Source organism: Opisthocomus hoazin, chromosome 4 (genome assembly GCF_030867145.1).
Source record: "Opisthocomus hoazin isolate bOpiHoa1 chromosome 4, bOpiHoa1.hap1, whole genome shotgun sequence".
NCBI classification, from domain to species: domain Eukaryota; kingdom Metazoa; phylum Chordata; class Aves; order Opisthocomiformes; family Opisthocomidae; genus Opisthocomus; species Opisthocomus hoazin.
In genome coordinates this window covers 2,168,282-2,190,098 of record NC_134417.1, presented here as the reverse complement: position 1 = coordinate 2,190,098, position 21,817 = coordinate 2,168,282, and the positions used below count along the sequence as shown (strand labels likewise).

At 45.4% G+C, this 21,817-nt stretch overlaps 2 protein-coding genes across 4 annotated transcripts; one reads left to right on the top strand and one right to left on the bottom strand.

Annotated features, from left to right (window-relative positions):
• The first annotated feature begins 1,945 nt into the window (after positions 1-1,945).
• Positions 1,946-16,703, top strand: LOC104328941 (claudin-15). Of its 3 annotated transcripts, none has more exons than XM_009934011.2 (6): positions 1,946-2,051; positions 2,479-2,754; positions 11,555-11,719; positions 11,852-11,933; positions 14,675-14,785; positions 16,164-16,703. In XM_009934011.2, the coding sequence occupies exons 2-6, from the start codon at positions 2,535-2,537 to the stop codon at positions 16,261-16,263; spliced, it is 678 nt and encodes a 225-aa protein (XP_009932313.1). In that variant the 5' UTR covers positions 1,946-2,051; positions 2,479-2,534; the 3' UTR covers positions 16,264-16,703. The 3 variants fall into 3 exon arrangements, with proteins under 3 accessions (XP_009932313.1, XP_075273671.1, XP_075273672.1); XM_075417556.1 differs by having other exon boundaries at positions 1,963-2,018; XM_075417557.1 differs by lacking the exons at positions 1,946-2,051; positions 2,479-2,754 and adding an exon at positions 7,060-7,380.
• A 281-nt stretch (positions 16,704-16,984) lies between these two features.
• On the bottom strand, positions 16,985-21,618 carry DUSP28 (dual specificity phosphatase 28). Its single transcript, XM_075417554.1, has 2 exons — positions 20,872-21,618; positions 16,985-18,806 (listed from the first exon to the last, which is right to left on the bottom strand). The coding sequence occupies exons 1-2, from the start codon at positions 21,589-21,591 to the stop codon at positions 18,672-18,674; spliced, it is 855 nt and encodes a 284-aa protein (XP_075273669.1). The 5' UTR covers positions 21,592-21,618; the 3' UTR covers positions 16,985-18,671.
• Positions 21,619-21,817: the final 199 nt, after the last annotated feature.

The following is a 21,817-nucleotide window of genomic DNA, read 5'->3' as shown; positions in this document are numbered from 1 at the left end:
TTTAATGAGAAGTTTGTGTTCACAGCTTGGACGTACGTCCTACCCATAGTGATGGTGCAGAGCATACGGTTTCATCTTCTTTTCCTTCCTGCCAGGAATGAACTGTGATTGCAGGGGTCATAGCTATGGAATAGGCAGAAACATTCATTTGGATTCGTGGCCTGCCCGTGTGGTGTGAAGTCTGCTTGAATTTGTTGCTTAACTGAAATTTATAATTTATTTCAGATATTCTCTGTTGACAGTTACGTGCATTTTGAAGAAGTTACACAATCACTTGAGAGAAAAATGCTCCCTCCTCAGTGTGAGATTAAACTTTTCTAGTGAAATATACACTTTTTTTTATGCTGGGTCCTGCACTTTGGTCACAACTACCCCATGCAACGCTACGGGCTTGGGGACGAGTGGCTGGAGAGCTGCCCAGCGGAAAAGGACCTTGGGGTGCTGGTCGACAGCCGGCTGACCATGAGCCAGCGGTGTGCCCAGGTGGCCAAGGAGGCCAACAGCATCCTGGCTTGGATCAGGAATGGTGTGGCCAGCAGGAGTAGGGAGGGGATCGTGCCCCTGGACTCGGCACTGGTGAGGCTGCACCTTGAGTGCTGTGCTCAGTTTTGGGCCCCTCACTCCAAGAAGGACATGGAGGGGCTGGAGCGTGTCCAGAGCAGGGCAGCGAGGCTGGGGAGGGGTCTGGAGAACAAGTCTGATGGGGAGCGACTGAGGGAGCTGGGGCTGTTCAGTCTGGAGAAGAGGAGGCTGAGGGGGGACCTTCTCGCTCTCTACAGCTCCCTGACAGGAGGGTGTAGTGAGGTGGGTGCTGGTCTCTTCTCCCAGGTAACCAGCGGTAGGATGAGAGGCAATGGCCTCAAGTTGCATCAGGGAAGGTTTAATTGGATATTAGGAAAATTTTCTTTACTGAAAGAGTGGTCAGGTGTTGGACCAGGCTGCTCAGGGAGGTGGTGGAGTCACTATCTCTGGAGGGGTTCAAAAAAACATGTAGACGTGGCACTTCAGGACATGGTTTAGCAGGCATGGTGGTGTTGGGTGGATGCTTGGACTTGATGATCTTAGAGGTCTTTTCCAACCTATGATTCCATGATTTTGAAGAGTAGAATAAACTTAATCCTTCTTTCCTTGTACAAAATCCGAGTGTTGCAGTCATTTAAAATGAATGATTATGGGAGGAGGCTTGAGTTATTTTCTTTTCTTTTTCTCTTTTTCTTTTTCTTTTTCTTTTTCTTTTTCTTTTTCTTTTTCTTTGTCTTTGTCTTTTTCTTTTTCTTTTCCTTTTCCTTTTCCTTTTTCTTTTTCTTTTTCTTTTTCTTTTTTTTCTTTTTCTTTTTCTTTTTCTTTTTCTTTTTCTTTTTCTTTTTCTTTTTCTTTTTCTTTTTCTTTTTCTTTTTCTTTTTCTTTTTCTTTTTCTTTTTCTTTTTCTTTTTCTTTTTCTTTTTCTTTTTCTTTTCCTTTTTCTTTTTCCTTTTCCTTTTCCTTTTTCTTTTTCTTTTCCTTTTCCTTTATGCAGAAAACGTGCATATTCCTTCACAGTGTGGGCTGCATCCTAAAACAAATTAAGTCTTCAATTGATTGCCTCTCTTATATGGACACAGGCCTCCTTTCGTGAAAACAGGTGTCCTGGTGACCAGTGCAACAGAAGTTTCCAGTAAAACAATCATTGTGAAAATTGTGACTATTTTTCTGTGTTGCTTTGGAGCCTGGTGGTGCGTGGGCAGCTGAGTGGCACTGAGAAAGCGCGTTATGTGCCAGTGGTTGCCAGGTTAGTCTGAGCATCTTTGGTACTAACTTACATGGTTTTATTATGATTTTCATATCCGAGTCGTCCATTTCACTGAAACTTCCCTGTAGTGAAAAGCCGTGCCTGAGCCTGTGTGCAGCAGTCGGGCAGAGCTTTGGACCCGGGTCCTTGATTTTTAGAATGGGGGGAAAGGTCCTAAAGAGTATGAAACTTTCACTTGTTTGATCAGGCTGGTCCTCGCAAAGTGCTGACACTGGTGTCTAGCAGGAAGGTGGGTGAAACGCGTTAGAAACATACCGTAAACGTGAGTATCATGATTTATTTTCGTATTAAATTTGTATTGATAGGCATTGTAATTGGGTGATGAATAATTTATTAAAGCATTTGATAGTTTTAATTTTAAAAGAATTTTGAGTTAGCAAAAGAGTAAAGAGCGGATGAAACATTGAAAATTCCAGTTGGAGAATTCCTCAGTGAGGTCCTCTGGGTTTGTTCTGTTGGTATTTTTTGTGCTAAACATGTATGGCAATAGAAGTGTTCCTGAGAAAATACTCAGCTGTGGTGGAATAGTTAGGTATTCCAACTATTTAATGAGATTTAGATTCCAGTTCTACAATACCCTTATGTGATAAATTATTTTGTAGGTAGGCATCTTTTTGATATTTTCGTAAAGGTCAGGCTTGTGTAAAGATAACTCCATATGCTGTTATGTGTATAAACTGTTTCCACAGGTTTCTAATATCAGAAATTTGGGGAGGCTTCTTTGAAAACAACTTCTGTCGGAAGAATGGCATCATCTGCTCTACAAATCTGTGCATTGCTGCTGGCTGTAGCCGGATTCACCATTTTACTTCTCACTACCATGTCCAACAGATGGAAAATTTCGGACACCACCACAGTGCTGGTTACTGCAGACTGGGTTTCTGAAGGTCTTTGGATGGACTGTGCAGTGGCTGCTTTTGGATCAATACAGTGCAAGAAATTCCCCTACATGTTGAATTCAGACAGTAAGTGTGCATGGCGTGCGCAGAGAAAATCCAGGGCCGTAGTTTTACTCCTTCTTTCCGGACAGCGTGTTAGCGCGGTTGGGTGGCGTATGCTGCGGTTGTCAGAGGGTCTAGTACGGACAGGATCTGTCCTGTAGTACTCGCAGACAGGTTAAAGGGCCCCGAGAAACCCATCTGCTTCCCCCTGCAATTCAGCTCAGTAACTGCTGGGGCTTTATTGCCATCTCTGTTGTGCTGACGTGGAGGTATGGGGCTGTGAGCACCCTGGTCTGGTGGAAGGGGACCCTGCCCATGGCAGGGGGGTTGGAACAAGGTGATCTGTAAGGTCCCTTCCAACCCAAACCGTTCTGTGATTCCATGATGTACAATGAATTGAGAAGATTTTGGTTTTTATTGTTTTGGAAGAAATGGCATCCTTTCACTCAGCCTATTTCTTAACTACGAGCAGAACATAGGTCAATGAGCGCTGGTGCTGCTTTGTGCTCTGGTGTGAGACAGGGCTTCGTAGATGTTCCGGAACTCATTCAATACTTTGTGCTAAATCTGTGTATTTGTTCTGGAATTTCTCGGAGGTGGTCAGCTTAAATTAAAACACATCTGTGTGACTGGGGCTTTTGTGTTTTCTGAGGCAGACCGTGCTAGCAGGGTGGTTTATCTGAAAATAGGAAGAGGAGAATTGTCTTTGTAGGGACTGAAACTTATCTGGATTATTTTGAATCTTTCTGTAAACACCTTTTTTATGGTAAAGGACTAGGAGGGACCGACTTTTATGTTCTTTCCTCAGAAAACTGAGTGTAGAAATAGTAACTGTGTAACCTTTGTAAACTGGTATTTTGTTTAGCTTTCGGTCTGAAACAGAGCTTTGAGTTTATTCTTTTACAGCTTCCAGTATTGTGCAGTCACTTTAGGAGTTGTATCATGGAATCATTTATTCAAGCCTTCCCTGCTTTATAGATCCCTGATTACTGTCATTGCTGGCTGTCTGGACTCTTTCCAGCTGATTTATTCTCGATGCGCAGTGCTCAAAACTTACAAATATCACGTCTCGCAGACTACAAATTTTTGTTTTGCTCAACAGAGACACTGACGCCAGCGAAGTCTGAGCTGCCCAACAGTAAGGCAGATGTCTCAAATGTGAGAGGTTGACTCTCAAGAGTTAATTCTCAAGATACAGCATATCTGCGGTTCTTTCTCAGGGCCCTGGCTTCGGTGGCCTCATCTGCTTTCATCATGATGGTGCCAGTTTGAAAGTAAGTTCCAGCATCCTGTAACGAGGCCAGGATTTGTAGCCTCAAAAGGAGGATAATCATATGCTCCCAAGGACTTTAAAAACAGTACTTGCTGTGTCAGACACAATGGCAGCTTTCCGTACCATTCTGGTACCTGTTCTGCTCCTCTCAAAGGCTTCCTCTGTGTAGATACCAGGATGCCTACGTTTCATCTAGAAACTTAGATATTACTTCTGGAAATTAAAGTGATGAGATGGGGCCAACAACCCTTCAGTTCTCGTATGTGGTAGCAAGATGGCACGGATGCTTACGATGGTGTGGCAGCTCTGCTGTGCCCTGTGTAACAGTGAGAAACAGATGTTTCAACCCTGTTATGGAGACAAGCAGAGCCAATGTGGGACAACCTCATTTTTTTTTCAAATGCAGTTTCATTGCACCCAACATGGAAAGAAGATATTCCCCAGGAACGGAAGGGTTCCTGGTGAACTGAAGCAGTCGCCTCCCAGGGGTTCTCCCCCCTCCCTTCCTGTGGCCCCCATAATTGGAAGAAAGGACTCCAGCTGGCAGGGCTTGGTGGGTCATCTCCGACTGTTCAAGGAACTGCATGTCCCCTAAAATGAGCATGGGGTTCCTCATGCCAGCTGATGGGCATGTCGTGTGGCTGCCTACAGGGTGCTGGCTTTTGCAGAGCTGTTTCTCTTCTTACAGTGCTCAGTCAATGTTCCTGGGTCGTGAAACAAATCTACAGCAGTGATCAAAAAGCTCATGTTGATCAAACATTTAAGGTGTTCATATTTTCGGTATTTTTTCCCAAATGTGTTTGATGATCTGATTTAACAAAAATACCGTTTTTCTGCCTGTAAACCCTCTCAAACATATTGCGTGCAAATATGCTCTGTTTTGAGAATATCAGAAGGGTTAGGAGCAGTTTCTCAGTTTTATACATATGATCATGTATGGTCATACCTTGGCATGTCTATGTTAACATTTTAGTGACATCAGGAGTATGCTTTTGTAATGCATGTCCCAACTATTCCCATTTTCTGCACTTGGTTTGCATTGTGGAGCAGTCTTGGAGGGCACAAAATGGATTCCTCGTGGATGAAGCAAAGCAGGGACATGTGCTCCAGGAAGGCACTTCCAGAACTCCAGCCGCTGGCAGGCATTGAGTTCGTCTGACCAGGCTGGAGCAAGTCTGAAGGAGAGCTCCCAAGCCGTGGGTGCCGCTCATGTGACACGATCAACACCAACTCTTTCACCCTGCTGACGCAGAGCCTCCTGCAGGGCAGCATTTGCTGCTATGTCCATCACTTATCAAACCATAGCTTATGAAGTTTAGTGAAGAACCCTATGTTCTTCAACACCGTTGAAAAGTGACTTCCTTAAGGCAATGATTAAAATGCCTGGTGCCATATAGGAAAAACTCATGCATTCTAGGTCTGCAGTTTAATCTTTTCTATTTATGCATGTGCTTTATCACTGCCTGTTGAAATAGCTTTCTTAATTAGGAGGAGATATTTTTTAAAAAATTAATTTTTTTTTTTTATCCTTGGCAGCACTATAAAATCTGGGCATAATCGATTCAAGGTCCCGACTAAACTGAGCTTTGAAAGGGCTGTCACCAGAAGTGATCGCTGAGGTCACCAGGGTAGCACCTGTGTGTGGATGAATTAATCTGAAACTCTTTGAAGGGCCGCAGATACTCCAGTATACTGATATGGTGTGTTCATTTTGCTATGCCATCATTTTTCAAATTGCAGGGACTGAGGAGAAGAAGGGAATTCTGTAAAAGTCACCCGAGAAGATCAGGTCTTACCACGCACCATCTAGGTTCTTTAAAAGACTGCAAGTACAGAGCTGCACAGGATCACACTGGCTGTGCCACCAAATCTGGTCTTGTTTAGATCATTGGCAAGGATCCTCTTGGCTGCTAAGGGAGCAAAAATGGCACGGTGGCACTGTAGAGTCCTTTTGCAGCTGAACCTCTCAACCTACAGCAGCAGCTCAGAGCGACCAGTGAATTTTGAAAAAAACAAAACCCCAGGTGTCTGTTATGGGTGTTGTGATTCTCTTCAACAGCTAATCACTAATCCTTCTGGTAGTCTTCAGATAAATACCGTGAATCTGTTACCATGCTGCGTCACAGCAGGATTATTTTATGAAGAAACTCTGACTCCATTTCCTGGAGATAAGACAAGGTTATCACTGCAAGAGATGGTTGACCCCGTTTGGATACACAAGCAGTTTAAGGTATTAACATTTAATGGGTGATGTTTATGATTTTGTCTAGTCATCAGCAGACGCAAGTAAACAAACATTAGAATACTTCCACTTTGCCTAGATTTTTCTTAATACTAAGACATTCCGGCAAACCGATGCAATCAGCTGATTTGTATTATTCTTCATACAGCTGTTTTCCTTTATCATTTTAATCCTTTTGAGATAGGGCTGTCGTGCTGCCTCATTCATTCTCTTCTATTTCATTTCCGTGAAACATACTTTGTTACAATTGTATTCCAGTGTCAGGGGGAATTTTTTGAGACTAAATGTGTTTAACTATAGATCAATAGACTGTAAAATATTAATGGGAACCACTCATCCACAGACTTCACCTTCCTGAAAGAAGCTGGCAGTACAGTTGCCATGGATTACTTATGACCGTAACCCCCCCAAAATGTGCTAAATTTTCTAGCAACAGGAGAAAGTTCCCATACTCAAGCTTTCTTATGCTTGAGTCATGAAGAAAATAATGCAGTAAAGCTTTTTGGTGTGGGATAAATAATAAAATTACAAACAATTTTAACCTTGTGTGAAGCCTAGTTGTCTTCAGAGGAGAGACAGAAATACAAAATTTGCCAGTATTGTCACTCTTACAAGGAATTTTGTAGAAATACTGACTGGGCTTTCTAGCTGAGACTAAGAATAGGCTCATTTTGCCACTTCTCATTAGAAAAAGAATTAATCTTGTCATTTTTTAAATAAATGTGAATAACTTTATCATGAACTGCTCCCACTTCTTATTGTCGTGCACTGTAAGCCTTATCTCTGGGGTTGAGCAAAGGGCAAAGGTAGAATCATTTTGGAGTGAAACCCGGAGATAAAACAGCAAGGAGGCTTCTGAAAAGCTTCACTTGATTGTAATTTAATTATAGGGATATTGAAGTGTTACTACTCACGAGCATGACTGCTGCCTTGGAAATTGTTGGTTTTCTTTTGTGCTTGGCTGGGTGGGCAATTATTGGAGCTACTTTGCCGAATAATTACTGGAAAGTCTCCAGTATACATGGTAGTGTGATCACGACTTCTACGCTGTTTGAAAACCTGTGGAAGAGCTGTGCAAAAGACAGCACTGGAGTATCCAACTGCAGAGAGTTTGACTCTATGCTGGCGCTGCCTGGTACGTGACTTTGCGCAGTCTTGTTTGCGTTGCTTAAAAATTTGTTGGGGAAAAGAAGTCGCAAGGCTTTTGGTTTGGTAATCGGGTAGTGCTGGGAAATAACTGGCCGAGAAGGACTTTGTGGGTTGAAGCAGTAAAAATCTCTGAAGCAGCAAAATGCTTCAAGCACATTATAAAGGCTATAAAATAAGGCAAATCAAGTCGCTCGATCAAACATTTATTTTAACAGGCATTTTAAATACGGTGTAATCTCTTTTACTAGCTTCTTGTAGGACAAATTGGTAGAAGATATTTTTTAACACATCTTATGACAGTTCCACGTTTATTTGGAATTAATGTGTAGTTTTTGCAATGCTTGATGGCTAATGTACTGTACCTGGAGTTTTTTCATATAATAGGTAAGAAATACCATTTATAGCTAAGAAGTAGTAGTGGTTTTTTGCGTGTTGAGACTGAAAATCATAGAGAATGCAGAAATGCAATGAGTATATGTTATACATATTTTAGCATTATCAGTATAAGTTATACAAAGAGTATATGTTATAGATTAATATGCTTGTCAGGACTTGTTAACTAATGCCTCGTTGGATGTGGTTCTAAATATCAGGAAATTTAGATCTGCTGGCTCCCGTACTCTGTATCAGTTGTCAGCAGAATTGAGGATTGTCCTTGAATGCTCGACTAAGGCGATACTCTGTGAATTGTAAACATGTTTATAGGCAGTAAGCTGGTTTTTATTGATCTTGAATAATTTGGTATGTAGATACTTATCCCAGAATAAAAATGCCTTCCTACTTAGTTGAATCTACACTCGGAGGTGGCTTAACTAAATAGGATAAAATGATATTCCTAATCTGAAGAATGTATAATATAGGATTAGTGGGAATGCGGTGTTAAATTCACTTTCTCTCTCAGTCTGGAATAAACTGATGCTGTTGAGCAGCTCTGACACTAGTGTAGCAATTCTCTGAGACTGTCTGTGGCCAGTATTTAGGGAATAATCTGTTCTTTTCATCTTGTAGTGTTATCTAACAATTGTTTTTAAAATGCACACTTGTATTAAGAGGAACCCAGCCCTATTTAAACCTCTTCGACTCAGCAACAGCAGGCTCGTGTCCATCAGACATTATCCTCTGCAGAGCGCTTAGGGGAGGGTGCATGAAGTTCACGTACAACGCGCTTCGAGGGCTGGTGCACAACATTGTCCCGCTGGCCCTAGGCAGCATCTCCTCAGTGATGCCATCCCACGGGGTGTTGGCTCCGAGAGTGTCACAGAGCTCCCGTGCGTGCGGATGTGGGCAGCGGGGCCACATCAAGTCAGCATCCGGGAGATGCTGAGGATAAAAAGTGGGGGTTAAAGAAACTGGGGGGGGTGGGGGACGGGCAGAAAAGAGCGTCGTAAGTAGATGTGCTAAAGCAAAACAGAAAGGAAGGCAAGCAACAGCAAGGCTCCTGGAAAATTACAGATAATGACGTAGAGTCAGCAGAAAGGAAAAAAATGGGGCCAGACAGAAAGCAAATGAATAGGCCAGGCTCTGAAAGTGAATTTATGAAGGTTAAATTTGATCTGTTGAAGAGGAGATCAGTTACGCTATTAAGATGGCAGTATATTTGAGGGGCACAGGCAGAGGGAAGGGGAAGGGAAAAGCAACTTGCAGAATAAAAAAGGGTTTTAGAAAGGAGAACTGAAAAAGAAACAAGTTAGAAGACAATGAATTGTAGTAGTCGAGAGGACAGTTGGGCAAGCCAGGAAAGAGGAAGAAAGTGGGACTGGTAGCAACGAGGGCGGAGCTAACAGTGGGACCTCCAAGAAATGTCTGTAGCACTCGCAGACGTGAGCCGAGGCAGACTAAAAAGCTATCAAGGTCCGTTTAGGCGTGCTTCCAATTGCTGTTCAGAAACTTCGCCGAGGCTGCTGCAGCAGCAGATGCCAGGGATGGGCAGGAGGGGAAAAAAAAAAGAAAACCCCAAAGTATCTTTGTTACCTCTCATCAGAAGGACCATAAAGCTTTTCTGTGATGGTTTCCTTCTTGGCAGCTGAGCTATGTGGTATACCTCTGGTTTTTGCTTTGTGCTTGGGAAATATCAGACTTGGTTCTTTTATGCAGAGTGAAAGCTTTTGAATTCAGCAAGCCATTAGCCCAAATCGCAAATGTTTGAAGTGAGGCCCTTTTTAAAAGCAATATTGCATAAGAATGAAACCATGACTGGCTCCCATGTGTAGCTAGCACTATCTGTCTAGTCACAACTCAGTCAAACATTTGATATAAAGCAATTAGCTGCCAAATGCTTTTTAAACTTTTGTTTTTCTTAAGAATCCATAGGTGTTTCTTCCAGTGACCGGATTTTGGGTTCATTTCTTGCAATTACTATTGACTGATAAAATCAACTGACTATATCTCTTTCAATGCGCTCAATTTTAAGATAAAGACAAGAAAAAATTGAGCTTTCTGGACTGTGAAGTAAGCTCCTCAGCTTTGAGGTTATTGTGTTGTGGTATAAAGAGGAGATGATATGAAATCTCTTCTGTTAATATAATAGAGCCGCTGGCTAGCAAGCCGTTAGCCTGAGGGCATGCTTGTGTCCCGGACAAAGAACAGGGAGTCCCATCTAATACTGCAGGAGTTGCAAAGGCCTGAAATGTGAGTTGCTGGATCCCTGCTACGGGTAATTCCTGTTGCCGAGGTGTTAGAGCCCAAACTAGAAAGCAGTGTCAGAGCTGAGTGCTTGTCCTGGCAGTACCTTCTGCAGGCAAAGCCCTTGAACTGTTAACGGTACTTTGAGGGGCCATTTCACTTTTATTGTTGTCTGTATTTTTTTCCCTGAAAATTTTCAAATCAGTGCTTAACCAAACATTAATTCCTCAAATGATATTATGCTTTAATTCTGTGTATTTATCTCGTGACTGCTGTCTTTGATAACTCTCAAGCTTGCAGGACCAATACTCTTAAGCCACATAAAGCTGTGCAGCCCACTGACTGTGAATCTATCACTTCGTCTCCTGTTTCTGTGCCTGATTTTTGTTGTCTGGAGAGTTCCAGGCTCACTCCACTACAGAGCTAGAGAGCAGGTTACCATGGAGGACATGGAGGCATCAGGGAGCAAGAGCTTGGTGCTAGCATCAACGGTGCGACTGTCCAGGCGCAGTCCAGTTCGGACCCTTCTGACGCGTGCTTACACTCACAGAATCGTTTAGGCTGGAAAAGACCTTTAAGATCAAGGTTGGAAAAGAGCTTTAAGATCAAGGTTGGAAAAGAGCTTTAAGATCATCAAGTCCAACAAAGTTAGCAGCGAAGACCCATCGCATTGGTGTCACTTGGCATGTTTATCTCATAACAAAGGTGCCAAAGTGCCATTTTGACCTGGACCCTGCCAAATCCAGGGTGCCATTTTCAAGGAGCCCAAAGGCCCTGTCTGACCTTCCTTCTTAGGCTGGTTAATAATCTGGTCCTGTTTTTTGTGCAATCGATACTTAAATGTGAAGACTGGGAGCTCACGCGGTGCAGAGTCGTCAGCACACCGAATTCCCCGACGTGCCCACACCAGCTGCAAGGTCTCCACAGGACCATGTCATAGGGAGGAGAGGAGTGCTGCCATGCTCAGATCCACTCCTCTCCCGTTCGTTACCCCCGCTCAGGGTTTAAAGTGCACTGCTAACTCGAGCACTTTCTTTCCCATCCCTCGCTGGAAGTAGCAAAGCTGGCACATTTTTCCGATTCCTCTGTCGTGCAAGAGCCCCGCACACCTGGGCTGGCACCTGGGGTTCAGAGGTGTCTCGTGAGCTCAGCTGTATGGGCGTGAGGAAGCCACCAGGGCTTGTGAGTAGGAGGCTTCTGCTCCTGTGAATGACCATATAGACCGCTACGCGCTTTCACAGGACTTAAGATGCAAGCTGTGAAGGGCTTACTGTAGTTTTTCAGGATTTACTGAAGCCCCAAGATGATTTACTTGGCTTATAAAGTGTAAGTGTGGTTCAGCTCTGAAATCCGATTGACTTGAAGGCTAGACACTGTAGGGTTTGGATGCTTCTCTGAACCAAATAAAGGTGGACAAGATTCACTCGTTACCGTGCTTGTTAATTTTATCACTCCTTCTAATCACTTTAATGGTTTTCAGCACAAGATTCTTTACATTTCTGTATAATCCTGATTTATTTTCTCTTTTTCTGGCTTAGCTCACGTTCAGGCATGCCGCGCCTTGATGATTGCTTCCATCCTTTTGGGGTTCGTAGCTACAGTACTCTCGCTGCTTGGTTTGAAGTGCACAAACGTTGGCTTGAGCGATGAAGATGGAAAAATGAAGTTTGCTGTCACGGGAGGATTTCTTTTTATTTTAGGAGGTAATATGAGGGTGAAATGAGAATGCTGTCGCTACTTTGTATTGCTTTCATGGCTGCTGGTTCTTGGTTTAAAGCTGTTAGGGCCATTAAAGGAATCATTCACCTCTGTGCTTTTTGAACTTTTTCTGGTAGGTCTCTGCTCCATGGTGGCTGTTTCTTGGTATGCTGCGATGGTTACTGCTCAGTTTTTTGACCCATTGTACGCTGGAACCAAGTAAGTTCATAGATCTGTCGTACCAAACTCCATCATGTGTTACAGACAGCTGTATGAACCTCGGCTGCCCCAGAGTTTCAGAACCTGGATGGATCCCGTTATCCAGTCCTACAGGAGAAAAGTTTGTCTACAGGGAATCTTTTGGTCTCAGAGATGTTGGTGGGGAGGGAGGAGAGCTCCCTTCTGGAAAGTTTAGTGAATATGTAGGGATTATCAACCCCGCATCCAAGGGGTTTCTGTACTGTGTTTACATTTTATGAGACTCCATAAAGTGCACATCTCAATGCTATGGAGAAGAAAAGGTCAAAGTCTTAATTTTCTTCGGCCTTTAGACCAAAAAAAAATGTATAAAATTTTAGCTGTGGCTTGAATACAGTGCCTCAGATGTGCAAGCAGATGAAAGAACGTACAGAAACCCACGTGAACTGCGTACTAGTGACCCGCAGATAGCATTGGAGTGTGCTGCTTGTCTGCAAGAAGTAGAAAAATATTTTTCACTATGTATCAACAGCTCAACATTTGTTTGCCTTATGAATTAAAATAAGTTTGTGGGACTGTCAGCGTATACAGTTGCACACAAACAAATCTGGAGGTATAAAAGCTCTTATTCTTGTCTGATAAAAAAAGCAACAGTCTTGAAAACCAAATGCCTCCTTACGGCACCTTATCTAGGCCAACAGATTTAGCAATGAGGAACGACGGTGGAGGGGACTGGGGGAAAAAGGGAGAGGGGAACATAAAGTGTTGCCTGTGGACCATGAGAGAGCTGGTTTGGGGAAAAAGGCGTGTTCATAATTTGCCATTACCTCTACCAAGTAGAGAATTGTTAGCTCAGTAAACTCTAAATCTGTAGCTGCTAGGATCATATTTGAAGTGTTTTGTGTGTGTCCTCCTGAGAATCCATGCAGGGAAGTTGGAGGAGAAGTGCTTGGTGACGAATCAAAGGACTTTAAGCAGTTGCGGTGGGTGTTTGTCCGTTTTTGTCGTGTTTTCAAACAAGCGCTTACAAAGCAATTGCACCGGTGGATACTTTCTGTTATTTTATATCCCCTTGAGAGAATTATATGAAGGGTAATAAATATGTTAGAGGCCCGAAACAATTGTTGATAAGGAATTTCAGTTAGTGGGATAGTTAGCAAGTTTTATAGTTATCTAGTATAGCTTTAGGGCTTCAACATCAATACATGTTAATCAGTTACCACATTGTTTGCATTCAGTAGCTGAAAGAATTTTTTTTTTTTTAATATCTAAACTTCTTGCTTAAGACTATTGATTCACTGAGGAGTTCTTGGTGAATTAACTTTGATCATCGGTAAAGCCAGACAGGCTCTTGAGGAAGTTTGTGCTCCTTGGACTCTGTGAGACGGGTTTAAATCCAATCGCAGGCCAGTATTGATCTTCCCTCTGAAGTCTGGGTTTTCAGATTGCCGGTTGTTTTTGGCCTGACTTCAGCAAAGTAGTAGCTTAACCACTATTAATTCTTAGAGGAGCTCCTCATACAACTGTGAAGGCAAGCGGAGTTCCCCTGCAGCTCCCTCCTAGATCCTTTGCTTTGGTATGATGTCTACAGCATTCCTGTCTGTAGGTGACTAGTGAGCAGCGGTGATTGTGTGCGCTGGGCAACGCTCTCTGATTGCTCCTTAGCATTCCTCCAGCAGCTCGCACTCCTGGTTTTTTGGAGATAATGATTGTCTGCTTGTTCTGTGTTTGGAAAGCATCTAAACCGGTGGAGACCTTGCGGCTCCGATGTGCGATGAGGACATGGAGGGCAGTGAACCTGTGTAAACCTCTGAAACCCTGCTGTTAGCTATCAATTCTGGAGTCAGAAACTTTGACACTTTTAAATAACGATTTTGTGTTTACAGGTGGGAAGAAAACACACATATCTGGTTTCAATATACTTTCTACGCAGTCCGTGACACTCATTTTGCCCTTCTTAGGTATCTCAGACCACAGAAATACAGCTGGATTGTGGGTATAGTCTTTGTCCCAATAGAAAAACTTGCTTTGCCTCTTTTATCAAAACTCCTGCCAGACTTTCTCAGGCTCAGCTGTGTCTGTTCTTTGGGTCAAATTCATTATCAGTGAATTTCTGGGACTGGACTATGGGGGTTTCCTGAAAGGTGTAGTTTTGTACAGTAAAATGGGGAACTATTCTTTTTCAACCTGGGACTATTCATAAAAGTGTTTCAGCCATATAACCACAGAGAGTGCTGAATATTCTTTAGGATACGTAAGTTTGCAAACTAGCCCTATACAAATCGCTCCTTGTAGGTCAGCTAGCGCTGTGGCCACAGAAAACGGATTTCTGTGGTTAGCCTTTTCTCCTGACACAGACAGTAAGGGCCGAATCATTTGCTTTCACAAGATGACTTCAGTGGCACAGCTAATACAAGGGCAAGATAAGTGTTGTGGGCTGCGCAGAAGGCATGTTATTATCATTTATTATCAACAATTTATTAAATATATGCAAGTATTTATTGCTCCTTATCTTTAAGTTGCTTAGTACTTTCCGTACTGTCACCAATTTGGCAGAGCACTTCAACAGACATGGAAGAGTTTTACAGAACAAAGCCAGATCTGTTCGCCTTAGTTATCTGTTGAAGTACCTCTCAGTAGCTGATTTCTAGGCAGACTAGCATTTGTCCGTCTGCATCATTCGTGCACCTTGTGGCTCAGTCTAAAATAATGGCTTGGTGACCCTGTTACGTGCTGTTTCCATACAATCTTTCACGTTTCAGGTATGAACTAGGAGATGCTCTGTACTTAGGCTGGGCTGGATCTGTTCTTTATATGCTTGGAGGGATCTTACTGACCTGTTCATGCAAAGGGAAGAAAAAACAGGATTACAGGTAATCTTGGATTTGTCAGTTGAAATAGTAGCTGTCAGTTATATACCATTTTCTATCTATATACTATTCTCTCTCTCTCTCTCACCCCCTGGTATAAATCTGTAGCCACATAAAGTGCAAACAGGAACCTGTACCTATTAATTCAGTGCTGTGGCGTGTCACAGAGTTGTGGTGGCGAGGGATGCCATACCAGATACCTGTACCTCCCAGACAGTGTCCTTGTTGATCCTTTGCCATCAGCGGTCGCTTATAACCAGCCTTTGGTAATTCTGGGTGCTGCTGATGGTTCTAAGATCTACACGATACGTGCAGTGAAACAGCAAACTATCTACTGCCAAAAGAAAAGTATATCAAAGAATATAAGTGCATTATAATCAAGTTTCTATGCAATACTCACTACTAGTAAAATACTCAAATGCTATTTAATTTGCAGAAAGTCTAATGGCATTTCCTTCCCAAAGCATATCCAACTGATCATTAGGCACATGCAGTTTTTCTTCGTGCTCCATGGAAACGTCTTGTTGCACATCAAAAAGTTGAGATTTCTGGCTTCAATATTTACCCTTGCCTGGATTTTTTTTTTTTTTCAATCTTAAATGACTCATATGTACAAAAGGTCCCTTTCCAAAGGAGAGGGATGAAATTGCCAGAAATCACAGAGGTCCATGTCTACCCAGAAGCCCCCAGATGGCTTGCAGGCTGTACTGGCTAAATTGAGAGGATGAGAACGTGGAAGGAAGCAGCCTGCTCACTGCTGCTGTGTTTAATCTTAGGATAGTTATGTCAAAACACATAATAAGTGACAGTGTTTCTCTGAGACTCTATTGCCTAATCTGAAGCCATTTAAGTTTTATGGTAATATTTCATCAGCTGCATTGGACTTTCGATCTCACTCACCATACTTTGACACAAAGTGCCAAATATCCTGAAACACCTTGAAAACCAGGTAAAACCGATGTACGAAATAGAAGGTCAACACGACGAGCTCGCTGAAGATATTTCTGTTTTTCTTTCCCATCATCTTCATTCCTGTATTGAAAACCGCAGCTTGCCCAAAAGGGTTGAGGCCCAGGTTCTCTTCTGCTTTAGGGACTTGACCAAAATGCCTCGAGGAAGAGCACAGGTGAGTTAGGAATCCAGAGCGCGTTTCTGGTTACGAGCGAGGTGGCTGCGCTGCCTGTCAAAGAGCCCATCTCCTTCCCCTTTGCTACAAGACCGACGAGAACAGTAGGCCTCTCATTTCTGCGCCTTTGTGAAGTGTGTGCTGCTGGTGGGCTGGACACAGCCCCAAAGGAGCAACTCCTAAGCGTCTGGAACTGTGGATGTGTGTGTAATAAATATAATTATTTTTTTATCTCTTTGCTTTCTTCATTTACAGTTGCAAGAAATACGTGTATTCAGCAGGCCAGGCAGCTCACCAGCAGCACATTTACACCAAGAACTCCGAGACAGTCGTAAGCAACAAGGAGTACGTCTAAACTGATCTTTTACACCGCTTGTAACGTTAGTAGGGTATGAACTCAAATAAAGGAGTGAACTATGTCCAGGGTTCTGTTAATTTGCCACGCTACAAGGAGGAGGTACGATTTTCAATGTAAATAGCAATGGTTTTCAAATGTAAATAGGTTTCTACAGAAAAGGCTGTGATGTGAAATCCTGCAGCATGAGGGCTTTCTGCATGCTGAGAAACCTGGTAAAATTTAACCACAGCGCGTGGTGTGTCCTGACAACCAAGAGCAACTTTCCATTGCAGGTGACTCAGAATCGCGGAGCTGATACGCTGTCGCTGACTGCAAGTTAATACACCTCACGGTTAGAAATGTACTGTGTTTTCAGTAATGTTCAGCTCCCTACTTTTGTTTAGCAGCCTTAGCTTTTGACAGGAAATAATAAACTTTATTCCACAGACTGACTAAAACAGAGTTTTTTGATGCGCGGTATCCTGGCTGTTAATAAGGATACAGTCTAAACAGGGTGGGCTTGAAGTCTCACGTTATACCGAAATTCATATTATGTATGATAGTCAAGATTTATAAAAGCTACAAAAAAATTCCCTAACAACCACTCATCCCCAAATGTGCAACCAATTTTTGCTGGTTGTAATGCAGATACCAGAGATCAATGACACAGAATGAGCCAAACACAGCCGGGAGCGGAGAAAGCGTCTGGTGCGAAAATGCCTTGTGATAGCCAAGAATATGACAGCCCCAATTTTTTATTTTTATTTCTATGTTTTCTGCTTTTACAAAAATCCTGTTTTAACTTTGAGCGATCTTTGACTTTGGGAACTTGCGCCGCATCTGAATTGTCTCCGTCAAGTAATTCCCCGGTGGCTTTATTCTCTGTCATTGTTCCGTCGTGAGAATTTCTGCCTTAGAGGACCCCGCTGCTGGGAGCGCAGGGTTGCCTCGCCGAAGCGCTGAGACAGATGACGACGAGCTCGCTTTACTTCGTATCGCTGCTCGGAGCAACGCGGAGCGGGATTTCACGCTGCGGGTCCACGGGTTTCACAGCTTGTCCCTTTTAAATGCAGCTCGACAAAACACCTTGGCGTCTCTCTCTACTTTTCATGTCTTATGATAACCATAATTGCAGTCTGGTTTAGAAGTTTCGTGCAGCTTCCTTGATATCCCCACGGGTAATTTCACAGGGCAACCTGCAAGCAGTCTTAGCAGAAGTGATTTCTCCGTGGCGCTGGCATGCAGATACAGCTGCCGTGCAACCTGACACGTCCCGGCCTGAACTGGGCACTGATCCATCTTGTTCGGCTTCGTAAGCAGAGCTAAAAGGAGCTCGGACTCCTTTCGGATTGCCAGTGTCATCTTCTGCCCTCCACTATGCAATATTGCGCTTACAATCATTCCTTTGGTATTCTGGAGACTAATTTCAAAAGTCGAAAAGATGCTTCACTTGCACACTGGGAGCTGAACTCCTTGCCATCCTCTGTATATTCTGTCCTCTGGAGTTTTAGGTCATTTTGTGATGGTGTTTTTGTCGAGTTAAACGTAAGGAAAAGGCAGAACGCAGGCAGAAACTAAGCAGTTCCAGCATCAGTTTCCACCAAAGGCTGTGTCAGCTCGTGTATCATAGAATCACAGAATCACAGAATAGTAGGGCTTGGAAGGGCCCTCTGTGGGTCACCCAGTCCAACCCCCTGCCGAAGAAGGGTCACCCAGAGCAGGCTGCACAGGACCTTGTCCAGGCAGGGCTGGAATATCTCCAGAGAAGGAGACTCCACAACCTCCCTGGGCAGCCTGGGCCAGTGCTCCGTCACCCTCAGAGGGAAGAAGTTCTTCCTTGGGTTCAGCTGGAGCTTCCTCTGCTTCAGTTTGTGCCCGTTGCCCCTTGTCCTGTCACTGGGCACCACTGAACAGAGCTTGGCCCCATCCTCCTGACCCCCACCCTGCAGATATTTAGAGGCATTTATAAGGTCCCCTCGCAGCCTTCTCTTCTTCAGGCTGAACAAGCTGAACATGAGTTACAGTCCAGTGGGTGAGACGGAAATTCAGAACTGCCTTGATGTGGCATCAGCTTTTCTAGCGATGTCACTGGGAATTTTAACTAAAAACCAAGAATAAAATCCCTGGGTAGTAACCCATTCATTTGTTCAATGCGTTGTTATCGTATTCAGTGCCGTTTGGGGGAAAATCAATGCTGACAACACCCTGCCTTTCCCTGACTTGTCTACAGCCCTTCCAACCGTTTTCTGTCTCTGCCTGCTTGTCCGCCCCTTCCCCACGCACCTGCAGCGGCAACGCCCTGCATGAACCTAACGAACCATCAACCCAGACTGGGGAGCAAGGCGTTTTATGGGGACGTGAGATACGAAGCGATGACACTATTTTGAAAATCTGTAGCAAGCCACTTCACTCTCTTTGAAACATCTTCACACACTGCTATTTTCACATCCTTTGCTCGGCAGATCAGGCTGCTTTGGCATCTGCAGCTCTTCTTCATATCTCTGCAGCTGAGCCCAGAATCCGGCATTGGGTTCTGCCACCGGCCTGGCCGCCTTCACGGTCTAGGACAAAGCAGAGACAGTGTGGGAGTGAGAGCAGGTAGCACGCAAACGGCTTTTTTTTCCTCTTAGACTTTTGAGAATATTTACTTTGGTTTTGATTTGTCTGTGGAATAGTAAACAGATATTTTGGTGAGCTGACCTCCCCCTGTGCTTGCTGAGACCTCCCGGCACGTGGGCCCTGTGACAGAGTGGCTTCGGTGCAAGACATGAAAAGGAGCTGTTGAACTTGCTGGAAATACGAAGGTCTCTGCCAAAGCGTGGTGACACCACTCATCTTTCAGAGTGTGAAACTTGGTCACGTGTCTGCACACCTCTGTCTAGTACTGAGCAAAACGTTTATCTCCATTGGAGACTTTGGAGACTTGACCCTACCAGATGGGTGAAGCCTAGAAGACCACAGCGCACGAGTCACGCGTATGGGACGGGCTGTATAGAAAAGCTGAGACGCTGTCACTCGTGGCTCGCTAGTCCCAAGCCAGTCTGCAGGCCTAAGAGATGCTGCTGCCTGGCCGTGGCGAGCTGTCACACCGGCGAGGAGAGCAGCGCCTGCAAAACAACCTCTGTGCACGCTCAGGGCCCTTTCCCTCATTAACTCTGTCTTTGTCAGGCTTTAACTTCACTTCTCAGTAAGAAAACGACAGGGAAAACGGTCACAAAACAACCAACTTTGCGTATTTGCCACCAGTACTCAAAGCCTATTTGCATTTGTAATTATATTCGTCCCAGACACCACACTGAAAGCTTATTTGTCCAAGCTGGGGGTGAAAAAACACACAGTGGGATTTCACAGAATCACACAGAATCACAGAATAGTAGGGGTTGGAAGGGACCTCTGTGGGTCATCTAGTCCAACCCCCCCGCCGAAGCAGGGTCACCTACAGCAGGCTGCACAGGACCTTGTCCAGGCGGGTCTTGAATATCTCCAGAGAAGGAGACTCCACAACCTCCCTGGGCAGCCTGTTCCAGTGCTCCGTCACCCTCAGAGGGAAGAAGTTCCTCCTCATGTTCAGACGGAACTTCCTGTGCTTCAGTTTGTGCCCATTGCCCCTTGTCCTGTCACTGGGCACCACTGAAAAGAGCTTGGCCCCATCCTCCTGACACCCACCCTGCAGATATTTGTAGGCATTTATAAGGTCCCCTCGCAGCCTTCTCTTCTTCAGGCTGAACAAGCCCAGTTCCCTCAACCTCTCCTCGTAGTGGAGATGCTCCAGTCCCCTCACCATCCTTGTAGCCCTCCGCTGGACTCTCTCCAGTAGCTCTTCATCCTTCTTGAACTGGGGAGCCCAGAACTGGACACAGTACTCCAGATGAGGCCTCACCAGGGCAGTGTAGAGGGGAAGGAGAACCTCCCTTGTCCTGCTGGCCACACTCTTCTTGATGCACCCCAGGATCCCATTGGCCTTCTTGGCAGCCAGGGCACACTGCTGGCTCATAGTTAACCTGTCGTCCACCAGGACACCCAGGTCCCTCTCCGCAGAGCTGCTCTCCAGCAGGTCCACCCCAAGCCTGTACTGGTGCATGAGGTTGTTCCTCCCCAGGTGCAGGACCCTGCACTTGCCCTTGTTGAACCTCATCAGGTTCCTCTCTGCCCAGCTCTCCAGCCTATCCAGGTCACGCTGAATGGCAGCACAGCCTTCTGGTGTATCTACCACACCTCCCAGTTTGGTGTCGTCAGCAAACTTGCTGAGGGTACATTCTAACTCTTCATCCAGGTCGTTGATGAAGAAGTTAAACAAGACTGGGCCCAGTACTGACCCCTGAGGGACACCACTTGTCACCAGCCTCCAACTAGACTCAGCGCCGCTGATGACAACCCTCTGAGTTCTGCCATTCAGCCAGTTCTCTGTCCACTTCACTGACCACTCATCCAGCCCACACTTCCTCAGTGTTAATATTTTAACACTGAGGAATGAATATTTTAAAATATTCATTCAAATGCTGCATATCTATATAACTGCTAATAAACAGGTGAGAGCACCGCACTAAATCGCCCTCACCCATAGTAAGCACCGCATTTCTTACCCACCAAGATGCCTAACGATAAACCTGGGCGCAGGTACGATACCTCGAAGGCGTCCTTGAGCGAGAGCTTTCTGTGCCTCATCAGGTACGCGGTGCAAACGGCCGCCGAGCGGCTCCGGCCGTTTTTACAGTAAACCAAGCACTTCCCACCGCTCTTCACAGCCTCTTCTATGGCATCGCCGCACGCGTCGAAATACTGGTGCAGGTCTTCAGCCGGGTCGTCGAGCACGGGCACGCGCAGGCGGCGGACGCGCCGGAGGCCGGGGAAGGGCTGCTGCCGGGTGACGTTGATGCAGAAGGTGACCCCCTCTTGCGCGAGCAGCTCCTCGCTGCAGGCTGCCCTGGCGCTGCCGATGAGCAGCGAGGAGGTGACCTCGCAGAGCTCCGGCATCGGTGGCCGGGGAAGAGCTCCCGTGTCGCCGGCGAGGAGGTGACCTTGCAGAGCTCCGGCATTGGTGGCCGGGGAGGAGCTCCCGCGTCGCCGGCGAGGAGGTGACCTCGCAGAGCTCTGGCATCGGTGGCCGGGGAAGAGCTCCTGCGTCACCAGCGAGGAGGTGACCTTGCAGAGCTCCGGCATCGGTGGCCGGGGAGGAGCTCCCGTGTCGCCGGCGAGGAGGTGACCTCGCAGAGCTCCGGCATCGGTGGCCGGGGAGGAGCTCCCGCGTCGCTGGCGAGGAGGTGACCTCGCAGAGCTCTGGCATCGGTGGCCGGGGAAGAGCTCCTGCGTCACCGGCGAGGAGGTGACCTCGCAGAGCTCCGGCATCGGTGGCCGGGGAAGAGCTCCCGTGTTGCCGGCTCCAAGCGCGGCGCGGCACAGTGACGCCGAGGGGGATCGGGCTGCAGCCGCCGGGGCTGTGCTATATTTATCCCCCCCCTGCATTTATCTTGGGTGTAAAGGCTTCAGGCAGGTCCTAGTGCCTGCTGGGTCTTGAGCTCTAAAAGCCACATCAGAGCCCACAGATGATTTGTGGAATGGGTGGGTTCGTACA